Below are 14,243 nucleotides of genomic sequence, written 5' to 3' on the forward strand. Positions count from 1 at the left end.
TACCGGTTGTACCGGGACGAGGACCGGTTGTACCGCTGAAGTGCAAAAAACGCAGTAACGGTTGGAATTGTGGGTGACTATATAAGTGAGCTTCTCCCACCTACCACTCTCACCTTTGACCTCTCTCACTCCACCATTAATGCACTTCAAGCTCTCTTGCCTGATCTCTGTCTCTAGCCACTCAAACTTGTTGATTTGCTAGGGATTGAAGGAGGAGACCTAGATCTACACTTCCACCAAAGGATTTTTGCTTCCCCCATACTTTCGTGTGTGGATTTTGTTACTCTTGGGTGTTTGAGCACCCTAGACGGTTGAGGTCACCTCGGAGCCATATTCCATTGTGGTGAAGCTTCGTGGTTTCGTTGGGAGCCTCCAATTAAGTTGTGGAGAGAGCCCCAACCTTGTTTGTAAAGGTTCGGTCGCCGCCTTCAAGGGCACCAATAGTGGAATCACGGCATCTCGAATTGTGTGAGGGCGTGAGGAGAATACGGTGGCCCTAGTGGCTTCTTGGGGAGCATTGTGCCTCCACACCACTCCAACGGAGATGTACTTCCTCTCAAAAGGAAGGAACCTCGTCAACACATCCTCGTCTCCACCGTCTCCACTCTTGATTATCTCGTTCCTTTATTTGAGCAAGCTTATTTGTTTCATATCACTTGCTTGCTTGTGTTCCTATCCTTGTTGCATCATATAGGTTGCTCACCTAGTTGCATATCTAGACAACCTACTTTGATGCAAAGTTTAAATTGTTAAAGAAAAGCTAAAAATTGATAGTTGCCTATTCACCCCCCCCCCCTCTAGTCAACCATATCGTTCCTTTCAACGCCGAAAGGAGGGATGGAGAAGACTTGCTTGGCGGCGCAATGATTTGGAACAGTGGTGAGAAACCATACAAAGCGGTCGCGGCTAGGGCGGACGTCTGCCTGACTATATAGTTCGGGCCGGGTAGGTCGTGGGAGTAAACCCCATGTCCGAGTCGTCACGATCCAAAAGAATCGGAAATGGTTCAGTAATTAACGCGTCCATTAATTATAAATTAATGAATCATTAATTTTTCCCGAGCAGCAAAAATATAGACAACGTGCATAGCTCTGTCCTCGGCTCGGCTCAATCCCGCAACCCCCGGCCCGTCGTGACGAGGCGAGCGAGGAGGATGAGCGCGCGTGTAGGTCTCCTCTTCTCATGCTCATACAAGTGGTAGAAGAGCTCACCTTATAAAGAGGTGCAACTCTCTCTCAACTTCCGGGGTGGGACTAAACTTTAGTCTCACTCACTCCACTCACATGTGTGCATGAATGGGCTAAGAGAATTTCTGAATTTTAGTTGGGCTTTGGGCCAAAGGCCTACTAGCAAAATTCCAACAATCCTCCACAAAGTCTCATTGGCACATCTCATCATTTAGTTCCAAAACATTGTTTATACACCGATGCTTAGTGGAGACTGTGAAGTTGAACTTCCACTTAGAGATTTATGCTACACTAGATCACAACTTGAATAGTGGACTATGCCTTGAACTACAAGTTTTCTGCGAGACTAGTTTCACACAAATTCTTGACCGATACCGGGCTGCCGCAAGGCTTCCCCGCGGGTGGAGCGTATACGTCATACTCCAGGGCCTTTTCATGAATTTATTAGAGAACACCCAATTCTCACAGACTGCGACGTTAACAGTCAAATTCATATAGGTGTGTTCCTCAGAAGATGTTATGCGGGACAACATCTCTGCTTACCGGAATAAGCCACTTGGAACACATTAAGATAAGTATCAACCTGCCATGCAGATCAGGAGAGTATTGCATCTTCATGGAGTGGGATAGGTAATATAGGGATACTCTCCTCCCAGCTGACCAACAGTTTGTCTCCCACTTCTACTTCACGGGATCTCTGATCACATAGAGTGGGTTACCACTATGGACAAGTCATGCGGTGGGTCTCAGACCCATCTCCATCGATGCATTATCTACCACATTACGTGATAGACCCTTTGTGAAGGGATCTGCCAAATTTTTTGACGTTTGGATATAATCCAACGTAATAACTCCGGAGTTCCTCAATTTTCTGACAGATTTCAGTCTCCTCTTCACATGCCTTGAGGACTTCATATTGTCCTTAGAACTGTTTATCTTGACGATCATAGTTTGATTATCACAGTTCATCAGGATAGGGGGTATTGGTTTTTCAACCACAGGTAAGTCCATCAAGAGCTCACGAAGCCACTCTGCTTCAACAATGGCAGTGTCTAATGCTGTGAGTTCTGCTTCCATAGTTGACCTCATTAAGATGGTCTGCTTGCAAGACTTCCAAGAAACAGCGCCACCACCAATTGTAAAAACATAACCACTTGTGGCCTTAATCTCATCAGCATCAGATATCTAGTTTGAGTCACTATAACCCTCCAGTACCCTTGGATACCCGGTGTAGTGAATCCCATAGCTCGCGGTGCCTTTCAAATAGCGCATAACTCTCTCAAGCGCATGCCAATGATCATCTCCTGGTTTTGACACAAACCGACTCAGCTTGCTAACAGCAAACGAGATGTTAGGCCTCGTGGCTCTCGCCAAATACATAAGCGAGCCAATAATCTGAGAATACCTCAGTTGATCTCTAGCAATCTGTTGATTCTTTCGAAGCAACACACTAGCATCATATGGAGTTGGAGAAGGTGTGCAGTCGCTATACCCAAAAATGACTCAAGACCTTTTCCACATAGTGAGACTGAAGCAGTGTGATCCCACCATTCTTATCTCTCAACAGCTTGATGTTTAAGATAACATCAGCTACTCCTAGATCCTTCATCTCAAAACAGCGAGATAAGAAATCCGTAACCTCCTTGATTAAATCAAGTTTGGTTCCAAAGATCAATATGTCATCGACATACAGACAAAGAATAACTCCTTCGCCCCCACCATAGCGATAGTACACGCACTTGTCACCATCGTTTACTACAAAGCCGGCAGCAGTTAATGTTCTTTCGAACTTCTCATGCCACTCTTTAGGAGCTTGTTTAAGCCCATATAAAGACTTTAATAACTTGCACACCTTTCCTTCCTGACCAGGTACTACAAAACCATCTAGCTGATCCATGTAAATTTCCTCCTTCAACTCTCCATTGAGGAAAGCTGTCTTAACGTCCATATGATGAACGAGAAGACCATGTGAGGCAGCCGGTGATAGTAGCACCCGAATTGTGGTCAGTCTAGCCATGGGTGAGTAAGTATCAAAGAAGTCCTCACCTTCTTTCTAGGTATAACCATTGGCCACAAGCCGTGCCTTGTACTTTTCAATCGTACCATCGGGTCTAAGCTTCTTCTTGAACACCCACTTACATCCTACAGGTTTGCACCCATAAGGACGGTTAGTGATCTCCCAGGTACCGTTAGCTAAGATGGAATCCATCTTGCTACGTACAGCTTCCTTCCAGTAGTCAACATCAGGAGATGCATAGGCTTCTGAAATAGTCCTGGGTGTGTCATCCACGAGGTACACAATGAAATCATCACCAAAGGAATTTGCAGTCCTCTGTCTCTTACTCCTCACAGGAGTTCCATTGTCACCCTCAACAGGATTCTCAACGTGTTCCATCGCAATGGTGGGTTCAGGAATTACAATGAATTCCTCACTAGATGGAGTAGGTATCTCCTGATTTGATGAACTCGACATATCCTTCATAGGAAATATGTCCTCAAAGAAAGTTGCATCATTCGACTCCATAATCGTACCAACATGCATGTCGGATACCTCAGATTTTATTATCAAAAATCTATAGCCGATGCTATGAAAAGCATAGCCCAGAAGAACACAATCCACGGTTTTTGGTCCAAGCTTGCGCTTCTTGGGAAATGGTATATTGACTTTCGCCAAACAACCCCAAGTACGTAGGTAAGAGAGTTTCAACCTTTTCCTTTCCCATTCCTCAAATGGAGTCATGGTCTTATGCTTTGTGGGAACTCGGTTTAGGACATGACACGCAGTCATTAGCGCCTCCCCCACCATTCCTTGGATAGACCCGAAGTGTCTAACATGGTGTTAACCATATCAGTTAGAGTTCGGTTCTTTCTTTCGGCTACCCCATTTGACTGGGGTGAGTAGGGAGGCGTCCTCTCATGGATTATACCATGTTCCGCACAAAACAGATCAAATTCATTGGAAAAATACTCTCCACCATGATCGGACCTAAGCCGTTTAATTTTTTCGATCAAGTTGGTTCTCTGCCTCAGCTTTATAGTTTTTGAAGAAAGTCAAAGCCTCATCTTTTGATTTCAGAAGATACACATAACAATATCTAGTGGAGTCATCAATCAATGTCATGAAGTATCTCTTTCCACCTTTTGTCAACACGCCATTCATCTCACAAAGATCACAATGTATAAGCTCTAGTGGCGCCAAGTCTCTTGCCTCTGCAGTCATATGGGACTTGCGAGGTTGCTTAGCTTGCACACATACTTGGCACTTAGAGCCTTTGACATTAGAGATTTTTGGAGTTAAATTCATATTGGCTAGCCGCGTCATGCAACCAAAGTTAATGTGACAAAGTCGTGAATGCCAAATATCAGACTCATTGTTGTGGCAAACATTATTAATAACTTTAGTGCAAATATCTGACAAAGACAGGCGAAACAAGCCTCCGCTCTCATAGCCTTTTCCAACAAATTGTCCATACTTAGAAATTACAACTTTATTGGATTCGAAAACCAACTTAAAACCACCTCGACATAAACGGGAACCGCTAACGAGATTTTTATTTATGGACGACACATGATGAACGTTCTTCAGACACATAGTCTTCCCCAAAGTAAACTTCAGATCGATCGTACCAACACCTCGAACGATGGCATGTGACCCGTTCCCCATCAACACGGGTGAAGTCCCTGTTGCCTGGTAAGAAGAAAACATGGAGGCGTCAGCACAAACATGTACATTGGCACCGGTGTCAATTAGCCAATCAGGGGATTGAAATACTGAAAGGATGGTAGGTAAAATATCGTACCCTGATTCCTTCATATCAATATCACCGATGACAACATTAGCGGACTTGCCCCTCTTCTCATGTTCGCGCTCCTCAAAGCGGTTAGGACACTTTGGAGCCCAGTGATTAGGATCACCGTGGACATGGAAAAGTCCCTTCCCCTTCTTATGAGAATTCTTCTTGAAGTTGGTAGAATGTGATGGCTTGTTCTTTGTATCAAACTTGCCTTTGCCCTGAGTTTTGTTCTTATTGTTTTTGAACTTGTTGGGCTGGGAGTTCTTCTTCTGTATCATGTGGGCACTAGAAGCTCCCTCAGCAACTCGAGCACATGTGTCCTTTGCTCTCGCCTTCTCTTCAACATCAAGAGTACCAATGATATCCGCAACGGAAAACTCCTGTCTCTTGTGTTTCAGGGAAGTAGCAAAATTGTTCCACGAAGGTGGAAGTTTGGCAATGATGCCTCCGGCAACAAATTTGTCCGGCAACACACACTTGAAGTACTCAAATTCTTTTGCGAGCGACTGTATCTCATGAGCCTGCTATACAACAGAGCGCTCATCAGTCATCTTGTAGTCATAGAATTGCTTCATGACGTACAACTCGTTGCCGGCGTCCGAGTCACCAAACTTGGCCTCGAGCGCAACCCACATGTCCTTGCCGTTTTCAAACGACATATACGAATCCACAATGGAATCATCCAGAACACTCAAAAGAGCGTCTTTAAAGAGAGTATCGATCTTCTCAAAAGCTGGATTAAGATCGCCCTCAGGCTTGCCCTTGGTGGCGTCATAGCAGCCCATGGTCTGAAACCAGTAGATTGCTCTCGTGCGCCACCTCTTATATTGCGCCCCCTTAAAGGCGGGTGGCTTTAGATGCGCAGCAAAACCACTCGAAGTAAATTGCCTATAATCAGGTTTTTGGATTGTTGGAAAAATGAGCGAATTACTACGAGATTTAATCCGAATAAATAGGAAATAGATCATGACAGCAATAACAGAGATTAAACTAATCATGTGAACTAGCATAGTAGATGAACAGATCATATCTAGGGCACATACTAGAAACATGAATTGTACCACGATCTCGAATAAGAAGGATAGAATAACATACGGTGCAGCGGGTGCAGCACCGCATGCGTTGACGTTGTCGCCCATGTCGTCGAGGATGAGGTTGCCGAGGTCGGGGAAGAAGTCGTCGTTCGCGAAGTCGTCGCTGCCAGCAGTCGCGCGAGTGTGCTCCCTAAAAACCTGATCGCCCCTCTCCCGTACAGGATCACGAGAGGCGGGGTTCCGGAGGCCTGCTGTCCCTTCTCCCGGTGCACGCCGAAAGGAGGGATGAAGAAGACTTGCTTGGCGGCGCAATGATCTGGAACGGTGGTGAGAAACCATACGAAGCGGCCGCGGCTAGGGTAGACGTCTGCCTGACTATATAGTGCGGGCCGGATAGGTCGTGGGAGTAAACCCCACGTCCGAGTCGTCACGATCCAAAAGAATCGGAAACGGTTCAGTAATTAACGCGTCCATTAATTATTAATTAATGACTCATTAATTTTTCTCGAGCAGCAAAAATATAGACAACGTGCATAGCTCTGTCCTCGACTCGGCTCAATCCCGCAACCCGCAGCGCAGCGCGTCGTGACGAGGCGTGGCGTGGCGAGCGAGGAGGAGGAGCGCGTGTAGGTCTCCTCTTCTCGTGCTCATACAAGTGGTAGAAGAGCTCACCTTATAAAGAGGTGCAACTCTCTCTCAACTTCCGAGGTGGGACTAAACTTTAGTCTCACTCACTCCACTCACATGTGTGCATGAATGGGCCAAGAGAATTTCAGAATTTTAGTTGGGCTTTGGGCCAAAGGCCTACTAGCAAAATTCCAACATTCACTTCCCGGGCCTCCGGAGGCGGAGCTGGAGAGCGCTGAGGCGAAACTAAAGACGATGACGTTTCAGTTCTCGGGGCTCATGGACCATTTAGATTAGGTATTAATTATACCTCTAGAGCGGACTACCACCGCTTTGATGTAAATGTAATGAAATCCGAATGTGTTTACATGAAATCCGTCATATTTATAGGAAATTCGATTTTGTTTGTATGAATTTCATCCGGATTATTAAAAAAAATATAGCTATGTTCTCCCGCATCCATGTTTGCTGACAGATGTGAGAGGATATTTTGGGGTTGCCATTAAAGATGCCTAACTGTGACAAAGCAAATCCAGCTATCGGAGGTGGACTGAAGACCTACTACGGGCCCCAACATTTCCTCGGAAACCAATGTCTTTGTCCGCGACCACTCGGGAGAGCCGATCAGCAAGGCCGGGCATGTGGATAACACCACTAAGGCTTTGGGTGTAGGCGTGTAGCACCGCACACGTATATATAGACACAGGATCACTAGGCGTCAGAGGATAAGAGACCGACCGGAGAAGATGAGCAGGGTGTGCGTCACCGGAGCTGCAGGCTACATCGCGTCCTGGCTCGTCAAGAAGCTCCTCGACAGAGGCTGCACCGTCCACGGGACCGTCCGAAACCTCGGTATGTGCCCTCTCACACGCTGATTCCTCCCGTCCCGTGCATGCCACTGTAGAACGACGCCCCGGCCACGTCCCGCAAGCTCCCGATGGCCCTGTGGATGTTCTCTGTGCGTACTCCTAAGCAGTGAGCAGTGGCGGACCCAAGAATTGTTGACCCCCCAGGCGAACAACTAATGGCTAAAAACTACCCAAAAAAACTTCAATTTCAAGGCATACAAGAATCAATCTATGTTTTGCATAACTAATAAGAAACCAAACATGATATTCAATGGCAGCATTTGTTCCATAATGACTCAACTAATAAATCAAGACAAATCAAAAGACAATATGTGGCATAGATAAATGATACAGAAGATTGATACCAAATCAAATGATTGGTTGATCCGAGCCTCCCATGACTACATCTTCAATAGCAGACATCGCTAAACCTTTAATTATCAATTTTGAAATGCGAATCAGTGCATAATATAGCAGACAAAACTAATTAACAATAGATGCAAAATGTGAAAACTTACGTGTAGGACAAGGCAAAACACCTTTACGTGTGCGATAACCTTGAAATCGCTCAATGATCTTGGATTCTTCGATGCTAACAAATACATCTCTCTCAATGTAACATACCATTCTATGATTCATCCAATCATCACCCATTTTGTTCCTCAATCCGGTCTTGATAATGCTCATTGCTGAGAATGCCCTTTCCACGGTTGCGGAGAATGCCCAATCAAATCTCTAAAATGTTGCCACCTTTGGGTCTTTCTTTATGAACAAGTCCAACAACTCTTTAAAGTTACCCTTATTCATTGAGCTAGTAGACTCATCATGACCACGAAAAGCAAGAGCTTGTAGTATCAAAAATTTGACAATACCCAATATAATCAAGAGACGGGCTTTGTATTCTTCTTCTTGCTTCTGAGAACCCCTATCAAAGAAATGTGGCAGATTTTGTCTTTGATTTTTGAAATCCTCATAATGTTGCCTAGATTTATTATGAGCACTATCATGCTTGCCAACATGTTGATTAAAAACTTTAGGTCCATCCTTCCAAGATTTGAATACATTTCTCGTGAATGCTTCAATACCATAGTTTTCAGCTCTTGGTTGCTTAAACAGAAAACAATAAAAGTAAAAGGCTGATCTTTTTTCAATGCTATATTCCAACCAGCCGCGATGATCATTGAACCAATAGTTATGAAAGCTCCTACCATTTATCTTTTCATATGTATGATTAGTTGGTTGGCAAGGACCCATACTAATGTACTCCCTTCTAACAAGATCTCTAATGTCTGGATCTAACTCCTCAATTGGTATTCTCTTACCGGGGTCAGATTCAACATCGCCGGGTTTGAGTTCAGCTCTAACATTAGGTGGTGTATTATCAACTGTTTGAGTTGAAGGACCTGTTTCTACAGTTTCGGTGGTTCGAACTTGAAAAAATAAATTCAATGTCTTGTTTCTTTTATTCATCTTGCCTTCCTGTAAAATATTAGAGAAACAAAAATTTCTCAATGTTAAAACTGGTTTCTACATCTAACAAACACACAAAGAGTGGCATCTAGCAACTAAAATCATCATCATCCTGACAATATGGCATCTATAAACAAAAACAGGGCATCAAGCATCAAAACTGTACTAAGAAACAGAAAAAGCAGTCATGAGAGAAAGTAACTACCTCGTTGGACGCCGAGCTGCCTGCAAGCTGCAGCCTCGCACCACTCGCGCCCTAGCCGGGTTCGCCGCCTTGCGCCCTCGCCGCGTCGCCGGACAGGCGGACACGACGAACAGGACAGCAGCCGCAGGCCGCAGGCCACAGCGGCGCAGCCGGGGGGCGGGGGCGGGCGCTGGAAGGGGGACATCCGGGGGGTGCTGGAAAGGTAGATCCGGGGTGCACGGAGCTGGACCTCGACGATGGGTGGCGACCGGCGACGGCGGGCGGCGACCGGCGATGGCTTAGGGTTCGTCAGGTACTCAGGTCGAGGGCAGAGCGCTGGTTGTCGCTGGTTGCGATGCGAGACGCTGCGGCCTGTATGTGAGTTTGCCTGGGCTTGGTACTGGGCTGCGCCCCAGGCCAAACTTTTTTTTTTTGAAATATAGGCCGACAATTTTTCCCATGCCCCAGGCAATGGCCTGGGCTGCCTGGGCCCAAATCCGCCCATGGCAGTGAGCACAATTGGTCTGGTAGGGGATGAGAAGAAGACGGAGGTGCTCAGGGGGCTTCCCGGCGCGGCGGAGCGGCTGGTGCTGTTCGAGGCGGACATCTACGACGCGGCCACCTTCGAGCCGGCGATCCAAGGCTGCGAGTTCGTCTTCCTCGTCCCTGCCCCGCTGCACCACAACTCCGGCAGCTCCAAGGTAAACCAGTCATTAGATTTGTCAAGAAGATAACATGGTTGCTGTTGTTTTACGTTAAAAAAAAAGGTATTCTCACACTCACACCCATGAGCTCCACATGATCACGCGCATGGGCCGCCTGTCCTTTTTGCATGGCACTGATTCCTTTGAATTCTTTCTGTGGTTAACGAGAGGACACATGGCATGTACATATGAATCCACTTCAGAAAATATATTTCTAAATGCTAAAAAAAATCTGAAAATGGTTGCACGGATACGACTTTATGTTATATGTGTGTGCATAAAGTTTCATGGAAAAATATTTTTTATGGCGTGTGCAAAAAAGACAAAAAATTATGTCGTAAAACGCTATTTAGAAGCACTGGAATTTGTCTTTTTTACAAACAAAACAAAAGGACATTTTTCATAAAACTTTGTGTCACGCACACACATTTGCGAACATGTATGCGTGAATTTTCTTTTGAATTTTTTGACTTCTTAAAATGTGCTTAAAGTGCATTTTTCGAAAAGTGGGTGCACACGCACATGGGTGCAGGAGGTGCCCTCTCATGCATTCCCTAGCTAGCACTAAGAACATTTACAGCCGGACTTGACAAATCCGGCCTATCAAACGCTCGGGGACGCGTCTAGCACGTCTGTGGATGCATCCGGACGGCCCCTCATATATCGTGCCCGGTATTCACATATCTCAAATTCATGTAAATCCATGCGCTGTCTATCATACACGTCAATTTCGCACGTAAATGACAAATGTTGGTAGCAAAAATATGTACTTCTACATATAATTTATTTAAAGTTCACAACTCAACAGTGAGTATTTGGTTTTCATTGTGGGCCCACATATGCTCCACATCCAGAAATCCCTTGTGAGTTTGAAGTAGTCATCGTGTGTCTCCATGTGAGAGTCTGGCTTAATAGAATGATGGACTAATCATATCAACAAAGAATATCTTCTTTTTTGAAAGCCCATTCGGAAAAAACTCCAAAGTTAAGTGTGCTTGGTTTGGAATAACTCTAGGATGGTTGACCGACTGGGAAGTTGGTCCCGAGTGTACCTGGCCATTTGTCGGGCCGGGCCTACCAAAGCCTGATGCAAAAAACTAGGCCTGATCCTGGCCCGGCCGTCGGGCCTAAAAATCGGGCTCGAGATCGGCCCATCACGCTAAAAGCCCGCCAGGCCTCGGGCCACGGGGCGATGAAAGAACATATGGTGCCCCCATGTTTGGTTTTGGTAATTTATGACAATCTCTATGGACTAATGGTTGCCTTGAGTTATATTTGAAGGTTTTGTCCATAGGCTTTTCTTGGAGTACATGTGTTGGTTTTAAGGATGTGTCGACCAAGGTGCTATTTAAGGAATTACCTAAAGATTGGTCTTGTGAGAGGTTGATCAAGACTAAGTTAAAGAGTGAATCAAGATGATCAACCCACAAAGCGTAGAAGATGTATCGAGAGGGATCAAGTGATCCCATGGTATGGTAAGCATTGTCAATTACGCTTTGTGTACTAACCCATGGTCTTCGTGAGGGTTCTTTGTGGGGTTAGGTTGCGGTGTGCAAGTTCAAGTGAAGCATCACGAAGAGATCAAATGCTTGAAGCTTGCCGTCCTTTGTGGTGACAATGGACTTGTGAAGATGTGCGGAAGAATGGCTCACCCATAGTGGAATATGGGGGAGCAATCAACTAGTCTTCATCAAGTCAACACAATCAAGAAAGGTTGCGGTGTGCAAGTTCAAGTGGAGCATCACGAAGAGATCAAATGCTTGAAGCTTGCCGTCCTTTGTGGTGACAATGGACTTGTGAAGATGTGCGGAAGAGTGGCTCACCCATAGTGGAGTATGGGGGAGCAATCAACTAGTCTTCATCGAGTCAACCCAATCAAGAAAGGTGGTCCAACTTGAGAGAGTCAAGATCGTCATCATCTAGCTCAAGTGGACCATGTGTAAGGCAAAGATTTGCCCTTGATAGGTTTTTTATTTTACCGGTCTCATGATGGTAGTTGGGAGACCGGGTTATAGGATCGAGTGCCGTACTATCAAGGGGGGCTCTCGATGAGTAGCTTGATCGTATCGTTCGCTGAGAGATCAAACCACTACATCCTTGCATCATCTTTCTTGGTTCTTGTTTGGTTCTCTTTGAGAGTCTTAGAGCTTATGGTCATCTTGATGACAAGCTCGAGTTCATCGAAAACGGAGTTCACATGCTTCTTCTATGATGTTTTCGATGTTGGAGGTTTTGCCGGTTCTTCTCGGTTGGAGGTTTCACTCCTCTATTTGTTGGCATACCTCCCCTGCCTCTTCTTACTATAACCATTCGTTGTTTTGATGCTACTCGTCGTCTTGTTTCCAACAAGCTTGAGTTTGCTCAATTCGGAGCTCATATGCAGAAGTTATGGCGGTTCTTGTTCTCTTGAGTGTGGTTTTGTCAGGATCCCAGCGGTAGTACCGTGGTACCCAGCGGTAGTACCGCTGAGGGGTCACAAGCGGCAGTACCGCTCCGCAGCGGTAGTACCGGCGGTGACTCCGCAGCAGTACTACCGCTGGCTTACCAGGTCCCTATCGCGTCGATTCGAGGGGTCTTTTTCTGTGTCGAATTGTGCGGTACATCGCTGCAGCAGTAGTGCGGCAGTACCGCTCCTTAGCGGCAGTACCGTCCTTCCTTCGCGGTAGTACCGCCCGGTTCCCTCTTTCCCTTTACCCTTCGTTCTGTGCGGCAATACCGTCGAAGGGAGCGGTAGTACCGCTTAACCCAGCGGTAGTACCGCTGTCTCCTGCGGTACTACCGCCCCAAGGTTCATGTTTTGTTGCTCCTTTTCCCTGTTTCTTCCACCTGAGCGGTAGTACCGCTCGTGGAGCGGTAGTACCGCTCGTGTGCGGGCTGAGCACATAACGATTGGTTTTTCCCCTCCTATAAAAGGGGGTCTTCTTCCCCATTGGACCTTATCCTTTGAGCTCGTGTTCTTCCCCCATTGTTGACCTTCTTCGAGCTTGCTAACTCTCAATCCCTCCATGGATTCTTGCTAGTTTTTGAGGGAAAAAAGAGAGGAGATCTAGATCCACATTTCCACCAATCACTTTCTCCTCTATGTGAAGGGAACCCCTTGGATCTAGATCTTGGAGTTCTTGGTGTTCTCCTTCTTGTTCATCCTCACATTTTCTTCCCTAGCATTAGTTGCTTCGGTGGGATTTGAGAGGGAAGGACTTGGGCACTCCGTGTGCCCTTGCCATTGCATTTGGTGCATCGGTTTGAGTTCTCCACGGTGATACGTGGAAGTGAAGGTTGAGAAGCTTTTTACTCTTGGGTGTTTGGGCACCCTAGAGCTTGTTCCTCTTGGGTGCCTTGGCGCCCTAGACGGTTGGTGTTGTTCGGAGCTCAATCATTGTGGTGAAAAGCTCCGGGCAAGCATCGGGGTCTCCAATTAGGTTGTGGAAATCGCCCCGAGCAATTTGACGGGTACCGGTGACCGCCCCCAAGGGTTGCCAAAGTGTACGGGTTCGGTGACCGCCCCCAAGGGTTTCCATTTGTACGGGTTCGGTGACCGCCTTCAAGGGTCCCTTAGTGGAATCACGGCATCTTGCATTGTGCGAGGGCGTGAGGAGATTACGGTGGCCCTAGTGGCTTCTTGAGGAGCATTGTGCTCCACACCGCTCCAAACGGAGATTAGCATCCTGTAACACCTCGGATATAACTTTCCCTATTTGTACTCCAACTCTTGCCGTTTCCGGCGTTAAGTTATATTTATTTCCTCGGGTTCGGGTTTTGTCTCCGTGTGTTGTTATCGTTGTCATGCATCTCATATCATGTCATCAGGTGCATTGCATTTGCATACGTGCTCATCTCAGGCATTCGAGCATTTTCCCGTTGTCCGTTTTGCATTCCGGCGCTTCGTTCTCCTCCGGTGGTCATTTCTAGCCTTCTTTCTGTGTGGGGATTAAACGTTTCCGGATTGGACCGAGACTTGCCAAACGGCCTTGGTTTACTACCGGTAGACCGCCTGTCAAGTTTCGTACCATTTGGACTTCGTTTGATACTCCAACGGTTAACCGAGGAACCGAAAAGGCCTCGTGTGAGTTGCAGCCCAACACCCCTCCAATTTGGCCCGAAACCCACCTAACTCTGCTCCATCATCTAGAGCGTTCGATCACGATCGCTTGGCCGAAAACCGCACCTCATTTGGACTCTCCTAGCTCCCCCTATGCCTATATATACACCCCCCATTCCAAATTCGCGGATCCTCTCCCCCTAACCCTAAAAGAAAATCTCCCCGCCGCCGCCGGACATGTCCGCCGCCTAATCGGACACGTCTGCCCGCCGCAGCTGCCCAATCGCGCGCCGCCACGTGGGGGCGTGCCCACTTCGCCGCGCCGCCGCCCGCGCGGGCTTGCCAGGCCCAAGGCC

The 14,243-nt window shown here is 46.7% G+C and overlaps 1 protein-coding gene and 1 long non-coding RNA gene across 3 annotated transcripts in view; one reads left to right on the plus strand and one right to left on the minus strand.

Moving 5' to 3' along the window:
• The first annotated feature begins 7,335 nt into the window (after positions 1 to 7,335).
• Positions 7,336 to 14,243, plus strand: part of LOC123188029 (putative anthocyanidin reductase) — a 16,781-nt gene continuing 9,873 nt past the window's right edge. Inside the window, exons 1-2 of the mRNA XM_044600059.1 lie at positions 7,336 to 7,494; positions 9,676 to 9,845. Of these exons, the coding sequence (XP_044455994.1) occupies positions 7,389 to 7,494; positions 9,676 to 9,845 (276 nt within the window). The 5' untranslated portion in view covers positions 7,336 to 7,388. The remainder of the gene's footprint in view (positions 7,495 to 9,675; positions 9,846 to 14,243) is intronic.
• LOC123188030 (uncharacterized) lies at positions 7,712 to 9,576 on the minus strand. 2 transcript variants are annotated; one of them, XR_006494295.1, is made up of 3 exons: positions 9,166 to 9,532; positions 8,009 to 8,969; positions 7,712 to 7,921 (listed from the first exon to the last, which is right to left on the minus strand). It is a non-coding gene; the product is annotated as an uncharacterized lncRNA (long non-coding RNA). The 2 variants fall into 2 exon arrangements; XR_006494294.1 differs by having other exon boundaries at positions 8,009 to 9,576.

The sequence above is a fragment of the Triticum aestivum genome, chromosome 2A (genome assembly GCF_018294505.1).
Source record: "Triticum aestivum cultivar Chinese Spring chromosome 2A, IWGSC CS RefSeq v2.1, whole genome shotgun sequence".
NCBI classification, from domain to species: Eukaryota; Viridiplantae; Streptophyta; class Magnoliopsida; order Poales; family Poaceae; genus Triticum; species Triticum aestivum.